Below are 24,310 nucleotides of genomic sequence, written 5' to 3'. Positions count from 1 at the left end.
CTCACACAATACACAGGCACACATGAGGGACAAGCCTCAGAGGTAATCTTTTAGTATACACTATTGAAGAATAAGCCAAAATAAATGTATGTACTTTACTGGCCATAATGTGCTCTGGCCGGTTGAAAATCCCATTAGTATTTGAATTAATTATGGATCCTCATAAGTTCCTGCCAAGGCAGAAGCTATTCTTCCTGGGGTCCAGCAAAATTAAGGCAGTTATACAATTTAAAAAACATTAAAATACATTTTACAACAGATTTCACAAAACAATAAGTGTGTGCCCTCAGGCCCCTACTCTACTAACCACATATCTACAACACAAAATCCATGTGTACGTGTGTGTATAGTGCACCCATTGCATTGTTGTTGTTGTTGTTGTTGTTGTTGTTGTCATCGTCTCCCTGACTCCAGTCTTACTCTTAGCACCACCAGTAGACAGGGAGCATGCCTGTTCCATTAGCTACCTCCCGGAGGAGAGAAGGTCACCCGTCTCTTCACTCAATTACTCCAGTCTGAGCCATGCCTCCCTCCATTAGAGTGTCTAGCATCAGGGCTGCTCTGACCAGGCCATCAACCTGTCCTCTTCCCTCTCTCCCTGGCTTCTCCAATCAGACACAGAGAGAGCCGGGACACAGCTTACTGAACAGACAGGTCTCGTGACTAAAAGGGGGCTGGGGCCAGAGGTATTAAATAGATGACTACCTGTGCTGTGAGTTTGATACGAGTGTCAAACACATCCTTGACAGCAGCCATCTGCTCTACTTCTATGTAGCATGCTGTGTAGGAATTTCTGGGCAGGTGTCACCCACTGTTCTCCCTTGGCCTACATGTGTTACTATGCTGGAGGCTATGATCATATGGCAACTCTGTGCCAGGTCGCCACATCACTGACCGGGGTGACATCAAATTCATCCTATACCTACTATGTTCACTATAAATGTCCACAGGCACTGTCCTAACTGAGAGAAGCTGTACTCTTGCACAGACACGACACCTCCAATACATTGTGAAACTGTCAATTACCCCAATGGTTAATGTGTGCAGACCTCTATTTCATCTTAATAAGCATCTCCACGGACCCTGTTAGATTGACGCGGTATGACAATTCATTATTTGCCTCTCTGCCTGCAATATTCAGTGTAATAAATGTACTATGTTATGTTCCTCGGGTTTGTTATGGCAGGGAATTAGCCAGCCAACAACAGCAGCCAACAACAGGGAGAAAGAGCTCACCGTGGTCCTTTCAAAATATAATAGCCAAACTGATATATGTGCATTAATAATTTATTTCCATTTCCAAACACTTCACATTATTCTTACAGTACTAACAGTGCACCTAACAGCATTATTGACCTTGGGAAAGACTATTTAACATACTCATTTACACACACTGCATGGGCCGCTTTCTCTAATTGAGAGACTGTGGGTACTGCAGGATGGAAGACAGCTCAGGCTGGTTAGAGCTGGTAAGAGTCTACTTTAGTTAATATATATAACAAAGTGCACTGAAAAAATACATAAACGCAACATGTAAAGTGTTGGTCCCATGTTTCATGATCTGAAATTAAAGATCCCCAAAATTTGCCATAAGCACAAAAAGCTTATTTCTCTAAAATGTTGGGCTGAAATTTGTTTACATCCCTGTTAGTGAGAATTTATTTTGCCAAGACAATCAATCTACCTGGTGTGGCTCAATTGGTAGACCATGGTGCTTGCAATGCCAAGGTTGTGGGTTTGATTCAACCATTTCAAATACTTGAAAAATCCTTCCAATGTTTACTTAAACAATAATTTGCTGTTTTCAACGGCTGATAAAAGCACAAAATGGGTGCTTGGGAAGTTCAAACAGCCCTGAAGGGGTGTTATGGAGGTTCAAACAGCCCTGAAGGGGTATTAGGGAGGTTCAAACAGCCCTGAAGGGGTACTAGGGAGGTTCAAACAGCCCTGAAGGGGTGTTAGGGAAGGTTCAAACAGCCCTGAAGGGGTGTTAGGGAAGGTTCAAACAGCCCTAGAAGGGGTGTTAGGGAGGTTCAAACAGCCCTGAAGGGGTATTAGGGAGGTTCAAACAGCCCTGAAGGGGTGTTAGGGAAGGTTCAAACAGCCCTAGAAGGGGTGTTAGGGAGGTTCAAACAGCCCTGAAGGGGTATTAGGGAGGTTCAAACAGCCCTGACGGGGTATTAGGAAGGTTCAAACAGCCCTAGAAGGGGTGTTAGGGAGGTTCAAACAGCCCTGAAGGGGTATTAGGGAGGTTCAAACAGCCCTGAAGGGGTATTAGGGAGGTTCAAACAGCCCTAGAAGGGGTATTATGGAGGTTCAAACAGCCCTAGAAGGGGTATTAGGGAGGTTCAAACAGCCCTGAAGGGGTGTTAGGGAGGTTCAAACAGCCCTGAAGGGGTATTAGAGAGGTTCAAACAGCCCTAGAAGGGGTATTAGGGAGGTTCAAACAGCCCTAGAGGGGGTATTAGGAAGGTTCAAACAGCCCTAGAAGGGGTATTAGGAAGGTTCAAACAGCCCTAGAAGGGGTATTAGGGAGGTTCAAACAGCCCTGAAGGGGTGTTAGGGAGATCAAACAGCACTGAAGGGGTATTAGGGAGGTTCAAACAGACCTGAATGGGTATTAGGGATGTTCAAACAGCCCTGAAGGGGTGTTAGGGAGGTTCAAACAGCCCTAGAAGGCGTATTAGGGAGACTCAAACAGCCCTGAAGGGGTGTTAGGGAGGTTCAAACAGCCCTGAAGGGGTGTTAGGGAGGTTCAAACAGCCCTGAAGGGGTATTAGGGAGGTTCAAACAGCCCTGAAGGGGTGTTAGGGAGGTTCAAACAGCCCTGAAGGGGTGTTAGGGAGGTTCAAACAGCCCTGAAGGGGTATTAGGGAGGTTCAGACAGCCCTGAAGGGGTGTTAGGGAGGTTCAGACAGCCCTGAAGGGGTATTAGGGAGATTCAGACAGCCCTGACGGGGTATTAGTGAGGTTCAAACAGCCCTGAAGGGGTGTTAGGGAGGTTCAAACAGAGCTCAACAAAAGCCCCTGTGTGACTCACTGACAGGGTTGGGGAGTACGGTCACTTTAATCCGTTTCGTTACCAGCTAAAATATTGTAATCAGATTACAGATTATTTTGAAAAACTAGATGATTGCTTTTAAATTCAGCAAGGATGTTTGCAAAAAAAATTTTGGGGACACTTCTCTGTTTCTCAATGACATTCAAATCAGATTTTAAAAATGGCACAAGTTTAAGTTTGTTCCACCTGAGCAAGTCTGACCACAAGTCAGAGACCACTATGATGACACACCAAATGTGATTGATCGATCGTGTGGAAAGCGCAGGAATAGGCTTTTGTAGGCTACAGTCCAAGGTATGTCTTCCAATGATGCTGCTGCTGTTGGCATCCAACGATGATCCAATTTGAATAAACGCTTGGAGGTAAGGATGATAGTAGTGGTGTAGTCTATTGCGATACGGACATAATTTATTATTGAGATCTACATAGCACATTGATGTGAATCACACAGCTGCTCTCTTATTTAGCTATTTGCGCCTTACGGATTGTGGTTGTTGTGGATGGCTGCTTACAAATCTAAATGTGTATTTGAACCCAATAATGGTTGAATTCAAGAAGTTTAAGCTGCCTATTAATCATTGTTTTTGAAACCAGTGGACAGCCAGTAAAAAAATGTGCTCTTGCAACAGCTGCATAGTGTGGTTCCCAGCATATGGGCACATTTATCACTCCAGTGTAAATTGCCAATTTGTAATTACTTCTCCACTATTGGCCTATTTATTGCCTTACCTCCTTACTTCATTTGCACACGTTGCATACATATTTTTCTATTGTGTTATTTACTGTACGTTTGTTAATCCCATGTGTAACTCTGTGTTGTTGTTTATGTCGCACTGCTTTGCCACAACTTGGCCAGGTTGCAGTTGTAAATGAGAACTTGTTCTCAACTGGCCTACCTTGTTAAATAAAGGTGAAATAAAAATAAATAAATATGGAATAAAAGTGGGGCTTTTATTGCTCAATATAATTCATGCTGATGAAAAACTAAAATCCATAGGCCTAACGGACACATGCTCCTATTCGCACACCTTTGATACTTAAGGGTCAATCTGGAGGTTCTGCATCCATTTTTTTGACTTATAAATTATATACATGTATATACATATATACAAAAGGTACCAGTCAAAAGTTTGGACACACATTCAAGGGTTTTTCTTTATTTTGTAATATTTACTATATTGTAGAATAATAGTGAAGACATCCAAACTATAAAAAAAACACATATGGAATCATGTAGTAACCAAAAAAGGTGTTAAACAAATCAAAATATATTTTATATTTAAGATTATTCAAAGTAGCCACCCTTTGCCTTGTTGACAGCTTTGCACACTCTTGGCATTCTCTTAACCAGCTTCATTGAACGCATTTCAATTAACAGGTGTGCCTTCTTAAAAGTGAATTTGTTTTTTTGTTTGTCACAACATAACAATCAGTTGTGTTGTGACACGGTAGGGGTGGTATACAGAACATAGCCCTTTTTGGGAAATGACCAAGTCAATATTATGGCAAGAAAAGCTCAAATAAGCAAAGAGAAACGACAGTGCATCATTACTTTAAGACATGAAGGTCAGTCAATACGAAAATTTACAAGAGCTTTGAAAGCTTCTTCAAGTGCAGATCTAAAAACCATGAAGCTCTATGATGAAACTGGCTCTCATGAGGACACCACAGGAAAGGAAGACCCAGATTCACTTCTGCTGCAGAGAATAAGTTCATTAGAGTTACCAGCCCCAGAAATTGCAGCCCAAATAAATGCTTCACAGTGTTCAAGTAAAGGACACATCTCAACATCAACTGTTCAGAGGAGACTGCATGAATCAGGCCTTCATGGTCAAATTGCTGCATAGAAACCACTACTAAAGGACACCAATAATAACTTGCTTGGGCCAAGAAACACAAGCAATGGATATTAGACAGGTGAAAATCTGTCCTTTGGTCTGATGAGTCCAAATTTGAGATTTTTGGTTCCAACCGCTGTGTCTTTGTGAGACTCAGAGTAGGTGAACGGATGATCTCCGCATGTGTGGTTCCCACCGTAAAGCATGGAGGAGGATGTGTGATGGTGTGGGTGTGCTTTATTGGTGACACTGTCATTGATTAATTTAGAATTCAAGGCACACTTAACCAGCATGGCTACCACAGCATTCTGCAGCGATACGCCATCCCATCTGGTTTGCACTTAGTGGGACTATAATTTATTTTTAAACGGGAAAATTTGCTTTTTGGTGTCAGGGAAAATGTATGGAGTGAAAGGTACATACTTTTCTTTAGGAATGTAGTGAAGTAAAAGTAAAAATTGGCAAAAATATACAGTTGAAGTCGGAAGTTTACATACAACTTAACATTTAAACTCAGTTTTTCACAATTCCTGACATTTAGCCTAGTAATAATTCCCTGTCTTAGGTCAGTTAGGATCACCACTTTACTTTTAAGAATGTGAAATGTCAGAATAATAGTGGAGAGAATGATTTATTTCAGCTTTTATTTCTTTCATCACATTCCCAGTGGGTCAGAAGTTAAAATACACTCAATTAGTATTTGGTAGCATTGCCTTTCAATTGTTAACCTGGGTCAAATGTTTCGGGTAGCCTTCCACAAGCTTCCCACAATAAGTTGGGTGAATTTTGGCCCATTCCTCTTGACAGAGCTGGTGTAACTGAGTCAGGTTTGCAGGCCTCCTTGCTCGCACACGCTTTTCAGTGCTGCCCACACATTTTCTATAGGATTGATGTCAGGACTTTTTCATGGCCACTCCAGTACCTTGCCGTTGTTGTCCTTAAGCCATTTTGCAACAACTTTGGAAGTATGCTTGTCCATTTGGAAGACCCATTTGCAACCAAGCTTTAACTTCCAGACTGATGTCTTGAGATGATGCTTCAATATATCCACATATTGTCCTTCCTCATGATGCCATCTATTTTTTGACGTGCACCAGTCTCTCCTGCAGCAAAGCGCCCCCACAACATGATGCTACTACCCCCATGCTTCATAGTTGGGATGGTGTTCTTCGGCTTGCAAGACTCCCCCTTTTTCCTCCAAACATAACAATGGTCATTAAGGCCAAACAGTTCTATTTATGTTTCATCAGACAGGAGGACATTTCTCCAAAAAAGTACGATCTTTATCGCCATGTGCAGTTGCAAACTGTCGTCTGGCTTTTTTATGGCGGCTTTGGAGCAGTGGCTTCTTCTTTGCTGAGCGGCCTTTCAGGTTATGTTGATATAGGACTCGTTCTACTGTGGATATAGATACTTTGTGCCTGTTTCCTCCAGCATCTTCACAAGGTCCTTTGCTGTTGTTCTTGGATTGATTTGCAATTTTCGCACCAAAGTACATTCATCTCTAGGAGACAGAACGCGTCTCCTTCCTGAGCGGTATGATGGCTGCATGGTCCCATGGTTTTTATACTTGCGTACTATTGTTTGTACAGATGAACATGGTACCTTCAGGCATTTGGAAATTGCTCCCAAGCATGAAGTCTACCATTTTTTTCTGAGGTCTTGGTTGATTTCTTTTGATGTTCCCATGATGTCAAGCAAAGAGGCACTGAGTTTGAAGGTAGGCCTTGAAATACATCCACAGGTACACCTCCAATTGACTTGAATGATGTCAATTAGCCTATCAGAAGCGTCTAAAGCCATGACATAATTTTCTGGAATATTCCAAGCTGCGCAGTCAACTTAGTGTGTGTAAACTTCTGACCCACTGGAATTGTGATACAGTGAATTATAAGTGGAATAATCTGTCTGTAATCAATTGTTGGAAAAATTACTTGTGTCATGTCATGCACAAAGTAGATGTCCTAACCGACTTGCCAAAACTATAGTTTGTTAACAAGAACTTTGTGGAGTGGTTGAAAAACAAGTTTTAATGACTCCAACACAAGTGTATGTAAAGTCAAATGCAGATACAAAAAAAAAATACTTAAGTAGTACTTTTAAGTATTTTTACTTAAGTACTTTACACCACTGTGAATACATTGCGTCTTATTGTCTGCTCTTGGCCACAGAGCATCTGTGCTTCCATGTCTCTGCTCCATCCACAATGTTCCTCTGCTCTGTATGTCTGTGACGGAGGAGTCACATGATGCGTGGATGGCTGTATCGGTGTGTTTGTGTGTGCGCATGCAAGTGTGTGTGTGTGTGCTTGTGTGTGTGCATGGATGCCTGGTGATCTTTGCCTCTCTGATTATTACTGCGTGGTGGAGATGATTCCCACGAAAGGAGGGCTGTGTTGGGATCGCCGTAGGGGATGACAGGGGTCGGCTGCTTCTCCTCATCAAACTCATGCAGATATAATAGCCCTTATTGTCAGGGAAACGCAGCCTGCCGAATGAACCCAGGGATCTCTCATACAGATGTGGGATCTTAATTTGATACAATTAAGTAGGAAACAGTAGGAAAATAATCCTGCAGCAACAGGAAATGGTCATGGTCATTTTTGGTCATTTTTGTAGCGGTTGATACATTTTTCATAAGGGAAACTCAAGTCTGAAATTTCAAAATGGAAATTACAAACTTTAAGTGGCTATTTAAACCATATTTTCACATTATTACGACGTCTCACAGGCAACAGGCACATTTTATTTTGCATGAAGCAGTGAGATCTACTTTAGGTCTATTCTAAGACCGTGTAAGATATCACAAAATGGCTGTTAACAACGACCTGATAAGACCAGTCACTAAAGAGCCAATTTAGTTTACATCTCAAGACAAGAGGATGACCCATATATAAGCCTTATATAAGAGGATAACATCAAATCAACATGAAATGATGCAGGAAGACCGATGGAAAGGGTTGCATCAAAAATAGCAACCATATTCATTCAGTCAATGACCGGTTTTGGATCCAAGGGGGAGTTTGGTGGTTGGGAGGCTGCATGGAGATTATTTTCTGTTCTAAACCTGCTGCACAACACTATGTTGACATTCTCTACAGTAGTCAAATCAAATAATACTTTGTCACATGCGCCGAATACAACAAGTGTAGATTTTACTGTGAAATGCTTACTTACGAGCCCTTTCCCAACAATGCAGTTAAAAAGTAAGAACATTTACAAATAGATAAAAATAAAATAGTAACAATAAAATAACACAATAAAAACTATGCTAAGTACAGGCTATATACAAGCAGTACCGGTACCGAGTCAGTGTACTGGGGTACGAGGTAGTTGGGGTGATTGATTGAGGTAATATATACATGCAGGTTTGGTTAGGTGATTGATTGAAGTACTATGTACATGTAAGTAGGGGGTGAAAAGTAGAAAGTACGGGTAGCCGTTTAATGAACTTTTCAGCAGCCTTATGGCTTTGGGGTTGAAGCTTTTCAGGAGCATTTTGGTCCCAGACTTGGCGCTCCGGTACTGCTTGCAGTGTGATAGCAGAGAGAACAGACTGTGACTTGGGTGACTGGAGTCTTGCTTTTACGCCAAACATAACGTTTTGCATTATTGCCAAAAAGTAAAATTTTGGTTTCATCTGACCAGAGCACCTTCTTCCACATGTTTGGTGTGTCTCCCAGGTGGCTTGTGGCAAACTTTAAACGACACTTTTTATGGATATCTTTAAGAAATGGCTTTCTTCTTGCCACTCTTCCATAAAGGCCAGATTTGTGCAATATACGACTGATTGTTGTCCTATGGACAGAGTCTCCCACCTCAGCTGTAGGTCTCTGCAGTTCTTCCAGAGTGATCATGGGCCTCTTGGCTGCATCTCTGATCAGTCTTCTCCTTGTATGAGCTGAAAGTTTAGAGGGACGGCCAGGTCTTGGTAGATTTGCAGTGGTCTGATACTCCTTCCATTTCAATATTATCGCTTGCACAGTGCTCCTTGGGATGTTTAAAGCTTGGGAAATCTTTTTGTATCCAAATCCGGCTTTAAACTTCTTCACAACAGTATCTCGGACCTGCCTGGTGTGTTCCTTGTTCTTCATGATGCTCTCTGCGCTTTTAACGGACCTCTGAGACTATCACAGTGCAGGTGCATTTATACGGAGACTTGATTACACACAGGTGGATTGTATTTATCATCATTAGTCATTTAGGTCAACATTGGATCATTCAGAGAACCTCACTGAACTTCTGGAGAGAGTTTGCTGCACTGAAAGTAAAGGGGCTGAATAATTTTGCACGCCCAATTTCTCAGTTTTTGATTTGTTAAAAAAGTTTGAAATATCGTTCCACTTCATGATTGTGTCCCACTTGTTGTTGATTCTTCACAAAAAAATACAGTTTTATATCTTAATGTTTGAAGCCTGAAATGTGGCAAAAGGTCGCATAGTTCAAGGAGGCCCGAATACTTTCGCAAGGCACTGTATGTGCATGCACACACACACATAATATGCATGCATGAGCAGAGCACGCACGCACACAGGCGTGCATGGAGGCACACACACACAGGCGTGCATGGAGATGCGCACACACGCACGCTCGCACCCCCCCCCCACACACACACACAGGTGTGCACGGAGGCACACACACACAGGAGTGCATGGAGTGGGGGGCACACAGATGCGCTGCACCCCCCCCCCCCCCCCCACACACACACACACAGTCTTATGTAACTTGTCAGGGGGCGTACAGGTAAAAACACAGTATAGATCCTGTCACAGAGACAGTGTCTACCAGGGTTCCAGTTGGACGTGTTGGAGGCTCTCTCAGATAACACCTGAATGAATGGCTGTATCTGGTGGCTGACATTTTCTATCAAATGCATTGCAACACATTAAAGGCAAGACATGGGAGGAGGAATTGTAGGGTAAACACTGGGGCAATATGCTGATTGGATAGTAGTTCTAGGACTAGACAGGACTCCAGACAGAACAGGACACAGCTTCCAGAGTACTGGCATGTGAGAGACTGACTCATCATCTCTGAGATGTAGTCTATGTGTGCTATGTTGTCTGAGCTGATCACCACCAAATATCTGCCTAAATACCAGACTCACTCATGGTAGATTAACAGATTAACACGCATATGAATCAACATACATATCAGATCCAGGTCAACATGCTTATGTAAAGCAAATAAACAAAGGAGGTTAGGAGCCTACTACCATCAAATATGTTTATAAATTCAGTGTGAATATTAAAACGAATGGGTATACATGTTAAAGACGAACTCATGAACTCACACACGCCTCTACAGTAGAAAATAGAACTCTGGCTTAAATCAACTGTCACAACAGTGAGTGATCCTCTAAACACACTCTTCTACCTTAAAAACAGAACTCTGGCTTAAACCAACCGTCACAACAGCGAGTGATCCTCTAAACACACTCTTCTACCTTAAAAACAGAACTCTGGCTTAAATCAACTGTCACAACAGTGAGTGATCCTCTAAACACACTCTTCTACCTTAGAAATAGAACTCTGGCTTAAACCAACCGTCACAACAGTGAGTGATCCTCTAAACACATTCCTCTTTCTTTCTCTCACTCACCGGGTGTCCCCTCCTCCCTGTCGGACCTCATGTCCTCCTCCTCCTCCACAGTACAGGCTACGCTGGGCTCCACGGTCAGTGCTGGTGTGTGTTCTCATAGCAGAGGAACCCAACACAGACAGACACCATTCAGAAATGCACCGTAGCACAGCAGCCTCTCTCCCAGCCACTCGCAGCTCTGGTCATTAGGTCCACCCAGCCAGGTTACTAGGAAGAGTTCCCCTGAGTGCGTGAGTGAGCCTGTTTTCTCTGTTCTCTCTAGCTATCTCCCTCTCTGTCATTTGCACGTTCTCTCTCTCAACCCCTCTCTCTCTCCCCCACCCTTTTCTCTACCTGTTCTGGTACACGCCCAGAGGCAGTTTCCATTCCAAACCACTCCTCTTTTTAACCCTTCCCAGCTCTCTCTCTGGAATCTATCTAGCTCTCTCTGGAATCTATCTATGGAGCTCTCTCTCTCTCTCTCTCTTACTCTCTCTCTCCTCTCTCTCTCTCTCTCTCTCTCTCGTGGAGGAGGGAGGGCGTACCTGTAGGTGGTAGGACAGGTGAGTCACTGTTATAGCACCCCTACTCCACCTGATGGCAGAGAGTTGAATGCCACACAGAATGCCGTACAGTACAGGACTTACTATATACTAACTATATACTGTATATACTATATACTTACTATATACTATACTGAACATCTCACTTACTGTACAGAGAACAATACACCTGTAGGGACTGTACTTGCATGTGAAAATAAAACTTGAAACTTGAGACATACAGTACTTCCTGGTCACAAATGAAAGTGCATCAAAACAATTCCACACACATCACTGGGGTTGTTAATGTGAGAACGCAACCCAGGAAGTGCTGGTGTTTTCTCCCAGTCCCAGGGCCCAAGAAAGGGACAGCAGGTGCAGTCAGGTAGAGGAACAGAGATAAGCCCAGCATTGGTTAAAGGAAGTGTAAACAAGACACTGGGGGGGATTCATTTCAGAGTTAAATCTGACTTCCTGCTGGCTATTTTTACTCCTGAAACATTGTAGCTTAGTACTAACGTGTACAGTTTGTATAGACTGAAAGTGTTGTATTATTATGTTTACTGTATTAGTAATACATAAACTTGCAACTAAAAATGTAACATGCATATTTTTTCCATCCTCAAATGGATTTAGATGTTTCTTATGATTCTGTCACAGAATTTCATTACTTGGCTACCACAAACCTAATATAGTGCTATTTTCTAGTGCTAAGCCTGCACGGAATAATTATGTCTCAAATATAGAATACATATGTGCATATTTAGACTTATGTGTGGGAGAGAGTGTGTCACCTATTGCTATTGAAGTAATGAGCACAAGCCATCTATCCTGCTTGTCAGTGGATGATGCTCCAATGTGTGTGTTTCATCTTTCAACATGGCCCAAACATCACAGACATTTTAGCCAGATGCTTGTCAACTGATGCAATGGATCTGTCACTCACTCACTCACTCACTCACTCACTCACTCACTCACTCACTCACTCACTCACTCACTCACTCATTCACTCACTCACTGGCTGGCTGGCTGGCTGGCTGGCTGGCTGGCTGACTGACTGATTCACTGACTGATTCACTGACTGCTCAAGAATCACAGTCATGTGTCATTCTCATTCTCATTCATCTAACGCCCATTCAGAGTTTACTTGTTTCAGCCTTGGTTTCAGTGTAGCTGGAATCAATTGACTGATATTTTTACTTACGGTTACCCTTCTCATGATGCTGCTCTTTTGTCTTCATACTCTCAGTCCTCTATCCTGTCTTTTCACCCCTCATACAGCTATCCTTGATGTCATAACTAAACACATTGAACGTGGACTACAGGAAAAGGTGGGCCGAACAGGCCCCCATTAACATCGACTGGGCTGTGGTGGAGCAGGTCGAGAGCTTCAAGTTCCTTGGTGTCCACATCACCAACAAACTATCATGGTCCAAACATACCAAGACAGTTGTGAAGAGGGCACAACAAAACCTTTCCCCCCTCAGGAGACTGAAAAGATTTGGCATGGGCCCCCAGATTCTGTAAAGGTTTTACAGCTGCACCACAGAGAGCATCACCGCTTGGTATGGCAACTGCTCGACATCTGACCACAAGAAGCTACAGAGGGTGGTACGAACGACCCAGTACATCACTGGAGCAAAGCTTCCTGCCATCCAGGACCTACATACAGTTGAAGTCGGAGGTTTACATACAACTTAGCCAAATACATTTAAACTCAGTTTTTCACAATTCCTGACATTTAATCCTAGTAAAAAGTCCCTGTTTTAGGTCTGCTTTTATTTCTTTCATCACATTCCCAGTGGGTCAGAAGTTTACATACACTCAATTAGTATTTGGTAGCATTGCCTTTCAATTGTTTAACTTGGGTCAAACGTTTCGGGTAGCCTTCCACAAGCTTCCCACAATAAGTTAAATGAATTTTGGTCAATTCCTCTTGACAGAGCTGGTGTAACTGAGTCAGGTTTGTAGGCCTCCTTGCTCGCATACGCTTTTTCAGTTCTGCCCACAAATTCTCTACAAGATTGAGACATAACGATGGTCATTCATCAGACCAGAGGACATTTCTCCAAAACAGTACATCTTTGTCCCCATGTGCAGTTGCAAACCGTAGTCTGGCTTTTTTATGGCGGTTTTGGAGCGGTGGCTTCTTCCTTCCTGAGCGGCCTTTCAGGTTATGTCGATATAGGACTCGTTTTACTGTGGATATAGATACTTTGTAAATGTTTCCTCAAGCATCTTCACAAGGTCCTTTGCTGTTGTTCTTGGATTGATTTGCAATATTTGCACCGAAGTTCATTCATCTCTAGGAGACAGAACGCCTCTCCTTCATGAGCGGTATGATGCCTGCGTGGTCCCATGGTGTTTATACTTGCGTACTATTGTTTGTACAGATGAATGTGGTACCTTCAGGCATTTGGAAATTGCTCCAAAGGATGAACCAGACTTGTGGAGGTCTACAATTTTTTTTCTGAGGTCTTGGCTGATTTCTTTTGATTTTCCCATGATGTCAAGCAAAGAGGCACTGAGTTTGAAGGTAGGCATACATCTACTTATTTTCCACCATAATTTGCAAATAAATGCATAGAAAATCCTACAATGTGATTTTCTGGATTTCTTTTTCTCATTTTGTCTGTCATAGTTGAAGTGTACCTATGATGAAAACTCCAGGCCTTTCTCATCTTTTTAAGTGGGAGAACTTGCACAATTGGTGGCTGACTAAATACTTTTTTGCCCCACTGTATACAGACCACACATTCCAATTGTCTTAAACTCTTTAACATCATCCGTAGCTCTGGAATCTTCCCCAATATTAGGAACCAAGGACTGATATCCACAATCCACAAAAGTGGAGACAAATTGTTCCCTAATAACTACCGTGGGAAATGCATCCCTCATCCTTGGGTAAATCCTCTGCATTATCATTAACAGCAGACCAGTACATTTCCTCAGTGAAAACAATGTACTGAGCAAATGTCATATTGGCTTTATATCAAATTAACGTACGACAGATCACATACTCACCCTGCAAACCCTAAGTGACAAAGAAACAAACCAAAGGCAAGGTCTTCTCATGCTTTGTTAACTTCACAAAATATTTGGATTAATCATGTCATGAGGGTCTGCTATAGAAATAGATGAAAAGTGGGGTTCAGCGAAAAACATACGACATTATAAAATCCATGTACATTATTTAACTAGGCAAGTCAGATAAGAACAAATTCTTATTTGTAAAGGACAACCCAGGAACAGTGGGATAACTGCCTTGTTCAGGGCAGAACGACAGAATATTTGCTTGTCAGGGCGGGGATTTGATCTTGCAATCTTGCAGTTACTAGTCCAATGCTCTGACCACTAGGCTACCTGCCGCCCCAAAACATAAACAACAAGTGTGAGGTTAGAAATAGCAAAAAACAACATTTTGAATAGATATGCAATACTTCACTAGATAACTCTAAAACTTTGCACATACAGTGCTGCTATCTAGGTGCCAAAGTTTAAATTGCGCCTGGGCTAGAATAATTCATTATGACCTTTCTCTTGCATTTCAAAGATGAAGGTATACATTTTTTTTTACATTTCCACAAACTTCAAAGTGTTTCCTTTCAAATGGTATTACGAATATGCCTATCCTTAGTTCAGGTCCTGAGCTACAGGCTATTAGATTTGGGTATGTGCGCCAACACGGGAGCCCCAGTGAACAGTGCCTTCAACTGGTTGAAGGCTCCATCAGCCTCTGCTGACCACCGCAAACGCACCGGCCCTCCCTTCAGCAGTGAGGTAATGGGCGCCGCTACTTGGCCAAAACCCCGGATAAACCTCCGGTAGTAATTGGCAAACCCTAAAAACCGCTGCACCTCCTTTACCGTGGTCGGAGTCGGCCAATTACGCACGGCGTTAACGCGGTCACACTCCATCATCATCCCCGAGCTGGAAATGCGATAACCCAAGAAGGAAACGGCTGGTTTGGAAAACACACATTTCTCAGCCTTGACGTATAGGTCATGCTCCAGCAGTCGCCCAAGAACCTTGCGCACCAGGGAAACATGCGCGGCGCGTGTGGCAGAATAAATCAAGATGTCATCAATATAGACTACCACACCCTGCCCGTGCAAGTCCCTGAGAATCTCATCTACAAAGGATTGAAAGACGGCTGGAGCATTTTTCAACCCATACGGCATGACGAGGTACTCATAGTGGCCTGATGTGGTACTAAACGCTGTTTTCCACTCGTCTCCTCCCCGAATACGCACCAGATTATACGCGCTCCTGAGGTCCAGTTTTGTGAAGAAACGCGCTCCGTGGAATGATTCCACCGCCGTAGCGATGAGAGGTAGCGGATAACTAAAACCCACTGTGATCGAATTGAGACCTCGATAATCAATGCACGGACGCAGACCTCCCTCCTTTTTCCTCACAAAAAAGAAACTCGAGGAGACGGGTGACATGGAGGGCCGAATGTACCCCTGTCTCAGAGCTTCCGTGACATATGTTTCCATAGCCAGCGTCTCCTCCTGTGACAGTGGGTACACATGACTCCGGGGAAGTGCAGCGTTCTCCAGGAGGTTTATCACGCAATCCCACCGTCGATGGGGTGGTAATTTGGTCGCTTTCCTCTTACTAAAAGCGATAGCCAAATCGGCATATTCGGGGGGAATGCGCACGGTGGAAACCTGGTCTGGACTCTCCACCGTCGTGGCACCGATGGAAACTCCTAAACACCTCTCTGAACACTCGTCTGACCACCCCTTAAGAGCCCCCTGTTTCCAGGAAATAAGGGGATTGTGAATAGCCAGCCAGGGAACCCCCAACACCACCGGAAACCCAGGTGAATCAATAAGGTAGAAACTGATCCTCTCCCTATGATTCCCCTGCGTTACCATGTCCAGCGGAATCGTGGCCTCCCTGACCAGCCCTGACCCTAGCGGTCGGCTATCTAAGGAGTGCACGGGGACAGGTGGGTCTATCTGCACTAACGGAATACCCAATTTACGGGCGAGTCCACGATCCATAAAACTCACAGCTGCGCCTGAATCATTTTAGGCAAACATTTAAAAAAAGGGTCCGATCCTTAAGAGATTCATTTTGGGTCAATCACAGTGGTCAGGTATTCTGCCATTGTGTACTCTCTGTTTAGGGCCAAATAATATTCTAGTTTGCTCTGTTTTTTGGTAATTCTTTCCAATGGTCTAATTGTGTTGCTGTCCTGGGGCTTTATGGGGTCTGTTGGTGTTTGTGAACAGAGCCCCAGGACCAGCTTGCTCTTCTCCAGGTCCATCTCTGTAGGTGATGGCTTTGTTATGGAAGGTTTGGGAATCTCTTCCTTTTAGGTGGTTGTAGAATTTACAAGCTGGACTTTGGTAATTAGCCGGTTTAAGCCAAATTCTGCTCTGCATGCATTATTTGGTGTTTTACGTTGTACAGTCTGGGTGCTGCAGACTTTTCTAGTGCCCTCGCCAATTTGTTGATATATATGTTGAAGAGGGTGGGGCTCTCCCTCTCTCTCCTGCACCCCCCCCCCCCCTCTCGCTTCCTCGCTCGCTCCCTCCCTCTCTTTCTCTTCCCTATCTTATTCTCGCTCCCTTCCTCTCCCCCTCCATTTCTCTCCCTCTCCTCCTCCCTCTCTTTCTCTGCTCCCCCTGTCTTCCAGCTGCACCAGATGATTGGTCACTCTGCATTATAAGCACATGAGAGTGTTGATGGAGAGCTGAGAAAGACAGGCATTAAGATATTAATAATTGCCCTGGGAGGGGAAGAAGGGAGGGAAGGAGTGAGAGATGAAGGAGTGACTCAGATAGATACTACCTCTGTCCAGGGCTGATTGAAGTGTCATGAGGCTCATTTAATGACCTGAGAGTGTACTTCTGCTGCTTGAAGGGGCAGTATTCGATGAAATGATTTCAATTACAATTGTGGGGGACACTCTTCTGGCTTTCTGGCAGCGTGATAAAGAATAATGGGTATCATTAAGTAGGAGAAAATGAAATGCCCACAAGACTTATATATTGACCAATAAGCTTCAGGTGATCAATACTCTTTATGACAATCCTCCTCAGTATCATTACTGATCATCCAGATCACAACTAAGAGAGAGAGCTTTTATTCAGAAAGTTCTTTAGAGGGAAAATTAGATGCCATTTACCTCAAAATGAAGACTGTGATTAGAGCATAAAATGACCAAAACCACAATACAACAAAGACAAACATCAATAGTACTCTTCTCTATTCAGATGCTACAACAATAGAATGTAAAGAGGTTACATCTGCCCCTCTCACCCCATTCAGCTCTGCTATCAATGTTTCTCTGCATTGTGTCTGAGCCCAGCACAGAATTGGGTGTATACAGTACAATGCCAAGCAGATCATTAACCCTGTGTGCCTGCGGGCGGGCGGGCGGGCGGGCGGGCAGGCGGGCAGGCAGGCAGGCAGGCAGGCAGGCAGGCAGGCAGGCAGGCAGGCAGACAGACAGACAGACAGACAGACAGAGACTCACAGGCCTTTGCTCCTGTCTGTGTCCACCCATCTGACATGCTGACAGGTCTTTGTCTCAACTCCTGGCACAAATCACCATGCACACACTTCCTTCCGTCACCAAGGCAACGCCCCATATTTCCAATGGCAACACCTTACCTTTATCAAGCGAGGAGTCTGGAGTCCCAAAGTCCATGAGGCTGGAGATCTCTGTCTGGTAACAGATATCGCTCACCACCGACTTCTGCCTGTAATTACCGGCAGGATCTGTCAGACAAAACACAATAGGACATATGACAACAGATCTCTTCAGGAAGACGTCTTTCTAAAGAGGAAGGACAGTTATTATTAGCATTTACAAAGCCAAGGGGCACTAACATGACTCACACAGGTGGTGAATAGCTGTGTGTCTGTGTGTGATTGTGTGTACATGTGTGTACATGTGCGCGTGTGTGTGAAAGAGTGACAGAAAGAGAGAGAAAGAGTGAGCGAGTAATCAAATGAGTCACTGTCTGCGTTAAACTTGTGATGTGATGAAACTTCCATACACACTGCTGAGAGGTTTTCAAAAACAAACAATTATGTTTGAAATTGGCAGAGCCATTATAGATATGAATTGAGTTTGACAGGCACTATTCTAATGAACAATACAGCTAATAGATTTTTGCATATTTAACAATTGCAGGAGAAATGGGAGGACAGTTTTCATACAGATCATACTCTGCTCACATTTTCAATTTCACACTTTTTCTCTCATACTGTCTCTCTCTATCTTGCTCCGCCAAACGTTTTTGCATTCAATATAATGATTTAATGTTTCTTATCGAACTCTGGTGCTTGAACTCTACAGGTGAAGGTTCATCTGCTGTCCGTCTCTCTCCTCTTGTCTATCCTCCTCTCTATCCTCCTCTCTATCCTCCTCTTGTCTATCCTCCTATCTCCTCCTCTCTATCCTCCTCTCTATCCTCCTCTTGTCTATCCTCCTCTCTCCTCCTCTTTATCCTCTTCTCTCGCCTCCTCTCTCTCCCCCTCTCTATCCTCCTCTCTCCTTCTCTTATCCTTCTCTCTCTCCTCCTCTCTCCACCTCTCTTTCCTCCTCTCTCACCTCCTCTCTCCTCCTCTCTCTCCTCCTCTTTATCCTCCTCTTTATCCTCCTCTCTATTCTCCTCTCTCTCCTCCTCTCTACCCACCTCTCTTATCCTCTCCTCCTCTCCGTCCTCCTCTCTTTCCTCCTCTCTATCCTCCTCTCTATTCTCCTCTCTATCCTCCTCTTTATCCTCCTCTCTCTCCTCCTCTCTCTCCTCCTCTCTGTCCTCCACTCTCTCCTCTCTCTCCTCCTCTCTATCCTCTCTCTCCTCCTCTCTGTCCTCCTCTCTCTCCTCCTCTTATCCACTCTCTGTCCTCCTCTCTCTCCTCCTCTTCATCCTCCTCTCTCTCCTTCTCCTCTCTATCCTCCTCTCTCTCCTCTTATCCACTCTCTCCTCCTCTTTATCCTTCTCTCTCTCCTCCTCTCTCTCCTCTCTATCCTCCTCCTCTCTGCTCCTCCCCCACTTTCCACTGATAGTTCTGTTTTTATTAACTCATGTCATTTTCAGCTCTAAATGTGAACAGAGGAAAGGCACCAGCTAACTCTCATTATAAACTGAATGGTTCGAGCCCTGAATGCTGATTGTCTGACAGCCATTGTATATCCGACCATATACCACGGGTATGACAAAACATTTATTTTCACTGCTCTAATAACCAGTTTATAATAGCAATAAGGCACCGGGGGTTTGTGATATATGGCCAATATACCACGGCTCTGCGTCGCGCATAAGAACAGCCCTTAGCCGTGGTATATTGGCCATATTCAACATCAACTCAGGCCTTATTACTTAATTATACCATTCTTTATTTTTCCTCTCCTCTCCTCTCCTCTTCCTCTGCCTAATCCTCCTCCTCCTCCACTACCTCCTCTTCCTTCCCCACTCCCTCTTCATCATCCTCCATCTCATCCACCTCCACCACCTCTTCATCATCCTCCTCCTCCACCACCTCCTCTTCCTTCCCCACTCCCTCCTCATCATCCTACACCACCTCTTCATCATCCTCCACCTCCTCCTCCACCACCTCCTCCTCCTCCTCCTACTCTTCCGTCTATGAGGGACTATAAAAGAAACACATGTTCACAGGAGAGGTGGCAGCAATATTTCTGCATTAACATGAAGTCATTTTCTATAGCAGGCCCAAAACGACAAAAAGTTTAATAATTTCTTCAGAAGATAGCGTCCCTGGCATTGATCTGCCGTTCTTCTCGCTAAAGAATAAACGTGTTCAGAGACAGGCTATTCCCATGCTGGTCAAGTACAGGAGATCTCGTTGTCTGGTGTACAACTGTATCATGACAAGACACTGGATCCATTTTAGTCAATTAGCAGATGCTCTTACCCAGATAAACATACAGAAGCAAGGTTAAGTGACTTGCTCAAGGGCACATCGGCATATTTGTCTCCTTGTCAGCTCAGGGATTTGAACCAGTAACCTTTTGGTTACTCTAAAGCGCCAGGCTACCTGCTTCTCCGAACACAACCCTGATCTGTCAGCTAGTTCACAGGCACACCTCTCCTCATCTTCTATTCTGTCGTGTCAGCTGCCCACTGCACTGAAGATAGGAAACACTGTCACCACTGATAAATCCACCATAATTGAGAATTTCAATAAGCATTTTTCTACGGCTGGCCATGCTTTCCACCTGGCTACTCCTACCCCGGTCAACAGCACTGCACCCCCCACAACAACTCGCCCAAGCCTTCCCCATTTCTCCTTCTCCCAAATCTGCTCAGCTGATGTTCTGAATGAGCTGCAAAATCTGGACCCCTACAAATCAGCCGGGCTAGACAATCTGGACCCTTTCTTTCTAAAATTATCTGCCAAAATTGTTGCCCCCCCTATTACTAGCCTGTTCAACCTCTCTTTCGTGTCGTCTGAGATTCCCAAAGATTGGAAAGCAGCTGCGGTCATCCCCCTCTTCAAAGGGGGTGACACTCTTGACCCAAACTGCTACAGACCTATACCTATCCTACCATGCCTTTCTAAGGTCTTCGAAAGCCAAGTCAACAAACAGATTACCGACCATTTCGAATCTCACCATACCTTCTCTGCTATGCAATCTGGTTTCAGAGCTGGTCATGGGTGCACCTCAGCCACGCTCAAGGTCCTAAATGATATCTTAACCGCCATCGATAAGAAACATTACTGTGCAGCCGTATTCATTGATCTGGCCAAGGCTTTCGACTCTGTCAATCACCACATCCTCATCGGCAGACTCGACAGCCTTGGTTTCTCAAATGATTGCCTCGCCTGGTTCACCAACTACTTCTCTGATAGAGTTCAGTGTGTCAAATCGGAGGGTCTGCTGTCCGGACCTCTGGCAGTCTCTATGGGGTTGCCACAGGGTTCAATTCTTGGACCGACTCTCTTCTCTGTATACATCAATGAGGTCGCTCTTGCTGCTGGTGAGTCTCTGATCCACCTCTACGCAGACGACATCATTCTGTATACTTCTGGCCCTTCTTTGGACACTGTGTTAACAACCCTCCAGGCAAGCTTCAATGCCATACAACTCTCCTTCCGTGGCCTCCAATTGCTCTTAAATACAAGTAAAACTAAATGCATGCTCTTCAACCGATCGCTACCTGTACCTACCCGCCTGTCCAACATTACTACTCTGGACGGCTCTGACTTAGAATACGTGGACAACTACAAATACTTAGGTGTCTGGTTAGACTGTAAACTCTCCTTCCAGACCCATATCAAATATCTCCAATCGAAAGTTAAATCTAGAATTGGCTTCCTATTTCGCAACAAAGCATCCATGCTGCCAAACATACCCTTGTAAAACTGACCATCCTACCAATCCTCGACTTTGGCGATGTCATTTACAAAATAGCCTCCAATACCCTACTCAACAAATTGGATGCAGTCTATCACAGTGCAATCCGTTTTGTCACCAAAGCCCCATATACTACCCACCATTGCGACCTGTACGCTCTCGTTGGCTGGCCCTCGCTTCATACTCGTCGCCAAACCCACTGGCTCCATGTCATCTACAAGACCCTGCTAGGTAAAGTCCCCCCTTATCTCAGCTCGCTGGTCACCATTGCATCTCCCACCTGTAGCACACACTCCAGCAGGTATATCTCTCTAGTCACCCCCAAAACCAATTCTTTCTTTGGCCGCCTTTCCTTCCAGTTCTCTGCTGCCAATGACTGGAACGAACTACAAAAATCTCTGAAACTGGAAACACTTATCTCCCTCACTAGCTTTAAGCACCAACTGTCAGAGCAGCTCACAGATTACTGCACCTGTACATAGCCCACCTATAATTTAGCCCAAACAACTACCTCTTTCTCTACTGTATTTAATGTATTTATTTATTTTGCTCCTTTGCACCCCATTATTTTTATTTCTACTTTGTACATTCTCCCATTGCAAATCTACCATTCCAGTGTTTTACTTGCTATATTGTATTTACTTTGCCACCATGGCCTTTTTGCCTTTACTTCCCTTATCTCACCTCATTTGCTCACATCGTATATAGACTTGTTTATACTGTATTATTGACTGTATGTTTGTTTTACTCCATGTGTAACTCTGTGTCGTTGTATGTGTCGAACTGCTTTGCTTTATCTTGGCCAGGTCGCAATTGTAAATGAGAACTTGTTCTCAACTTGCCTACCTGGTTAAATAAAGGTGAAATAAATAAATAAATAAATAAATAAATAAAAGTGTCTCTCTTTTGGTGTTCAACAGTTAAACACTACAGGCTCCATAGCGAGCAATGATAAACAGGCTTACAGGCAAGAAAATAAAACTAAACCTAACCTTCAACTTTCAATTGGTTGCCTCTTGTGTCTGTCATTCAATAAAGTTAAGTTATAATGCCAGAGAAGCCGGTGTTTGGAGGATATATTGGCACGGGTGTTGTTAGCAAACCGCGCCAATATATCCTCCGAATACCGGCTTCAAGGCCATTATCACTTTTATACAATGGGTTACCAACATATTCAAATAATGATTGCCATATTTTCATAATTTTTTTTATCCTTCCTTCCACGAGATACAGTATAATTCCGACACAAATCTAGGGTTGCTACCCAAGCCGGCTGGTCGTTCGTTCTATTGGTTCAGTTTCCAGAGACGTGGCCAAGTCGTTAAGTATTCTTGTTCTAAATCTATGGTCGTGACCCAGTCGTTTGTTTTAAATGTTCCGTTGCCATGATGGCTGACAACGTACTTATCCCTTGCTTGCTAGCTAGCCAACTTCATCTAACACAGTCACGTCAAACAGCGCAGCTAGAATAACAACAAAGTAGCTGCATTTGCAATTTTTTATGCTGTTTTCTAGTGATTTTTGGGGGATACATTCATAACATTGAGCTAATGATGTGCGATTTCACCTGGCATAAATAACTTGCTCTCTAGCCAGGCCGCTGTTCAGAAGAGATAGCCAACTACACAATATCACTTCAAGCTGAAGCTGGAATGACAGCAAACTGCATTTCGTGTTTTTCTATTGACATTTCTTCCTTCCATAACCATTATGCTGATTCATTGTTTTGACTGGCTGAGAAAAGCGTTCAGCCTGTCTGTCTCGTCCCGACACGTTGGACAGTTGGAGTTGAAAATTCAATATTGAAACAATGTTGCAAATGTCCGCTGTTGAAAACCAAATGCTAGTCTAAAAGAAATGGGAGATAATGTGTAAATGTTTTTTACAGTGGATATTTAAAAATTGCCTGGCTGATGAGACAGTGGATTGCGCAGTCAGATGCAATAGTGAATAAGCATTTCAACGTCATAGCCTTAGCCGGTGGTCATTTAACCAATCAGCATCCAGGATTAGACCCACCCATTGTATTTTTTATTTTTTTATTTTACCTTTATTTAACTAGGCAAGTCAGTTAAGAACAAATTCTTATTTTCAATGACGGCCTAGGAAGAGTGGGTTAACTGCCTGTTCAGGGGCAGAACGACAGATTTGTACCTTGTCAGCTCGGGGATATGAACTTGCAACCTTTCGGTTACTAGTCCAACGCTCTAACCATAAGCAAGGGATACTCAACAAGAGGCTATGCGTTCTATGGAAAATAATGAACAATGTGGAAGGTGTGTTCTAACCTTCCACGGAGTTGCATTATTTTTCAGAGAACGCATAGAGCCACGAGTTGACTTCCCTTTTATACCATGGCTATAATTGAACACCTTTGCCGCTAGAAATGTGTTCAACATCCACTGAAGTAGCTAGCAAGTTTACTAGATGGGACAGTATCTAGTTGCCTTGGTAACCAGACTTGCTAGTTTATCGAACCAAACCATCCGTCCTAGCTTGCTATTATGAAAATCCAATTCAACAATGCCAATAATGTTTTCAATTAGACTTCTGCTTTCAAAAGCGACTCAAACATGTAAGAATGAACCATAGCCATTGAATTGCACGGTGCAAGTATAGCGTGCGTTATTCGCCTTATGCAGCCCTGCCCACTTGACCCAGTTCCATTCGAACACGATTGTATTGGTGTTTCCGTTTTACAAATTCTGTCAACACTAGCGAATTATCCCAGAGCAGTGGCTAGCTAATAATTAAAAAACGTGCATCATTAACACATCTTAACAAATAAATAAAAACAAAACATTGCTCACATTATTTTTTTTCTTTCTACCATGTTTTTGTGCTTCTACCATGTTGTGTTGCTACCATGCTGTGTTGTAATGTTTTGCTGCCTTGTTATGTTGTTGCCTTAGGTCGCCCTTTATGTAGTGCTGTGTCTCTCTTGT

At 43.6% G+C, this 24,310-nt stretch overlaps 1 protein-coding gene across 1 annotated transcript in view; it reads right to left on the bottom strand.

The window, feature by feature from the left end:
- LOC139371309 (kazrin-like) overlaps positions 1-24,310 on the bottom strand; it is a 306,795-nt gene that overhangs the window by 31,752 nt on the left and 250,733 nt on the right. Inside the window, 1 exon segment of the mRNA XM_071111626.1 lies at positions 17,651-17,758. Coding sequence (XP_070967727.1) covers positions 17,651-17,758 — 108 coding nt within the window.

This window comes from Oncorhynchus clarkii, chromosome 17 (assembly GCF_045791955.1).
Source record: "Oncorhynchus clarkii lewisi isolate Uvic-CL-2024 chromosome 17, UVic_Ocla_1.0, whole genome shotgun sequence".
In the NCBI taxonomy this organism is placed as follows: Eukaryota; Metazoa; Chordata; class Actinopteri; order Salmoniformes; family Salmonidae; genus Oncorhynchus; species Oncorhynchus clarkii.
The sequence above is the reverse complement of the archived record's forward strand: the minus strand, read 5'-3'. Positions and strand labels throughout refer to the sequence as shown.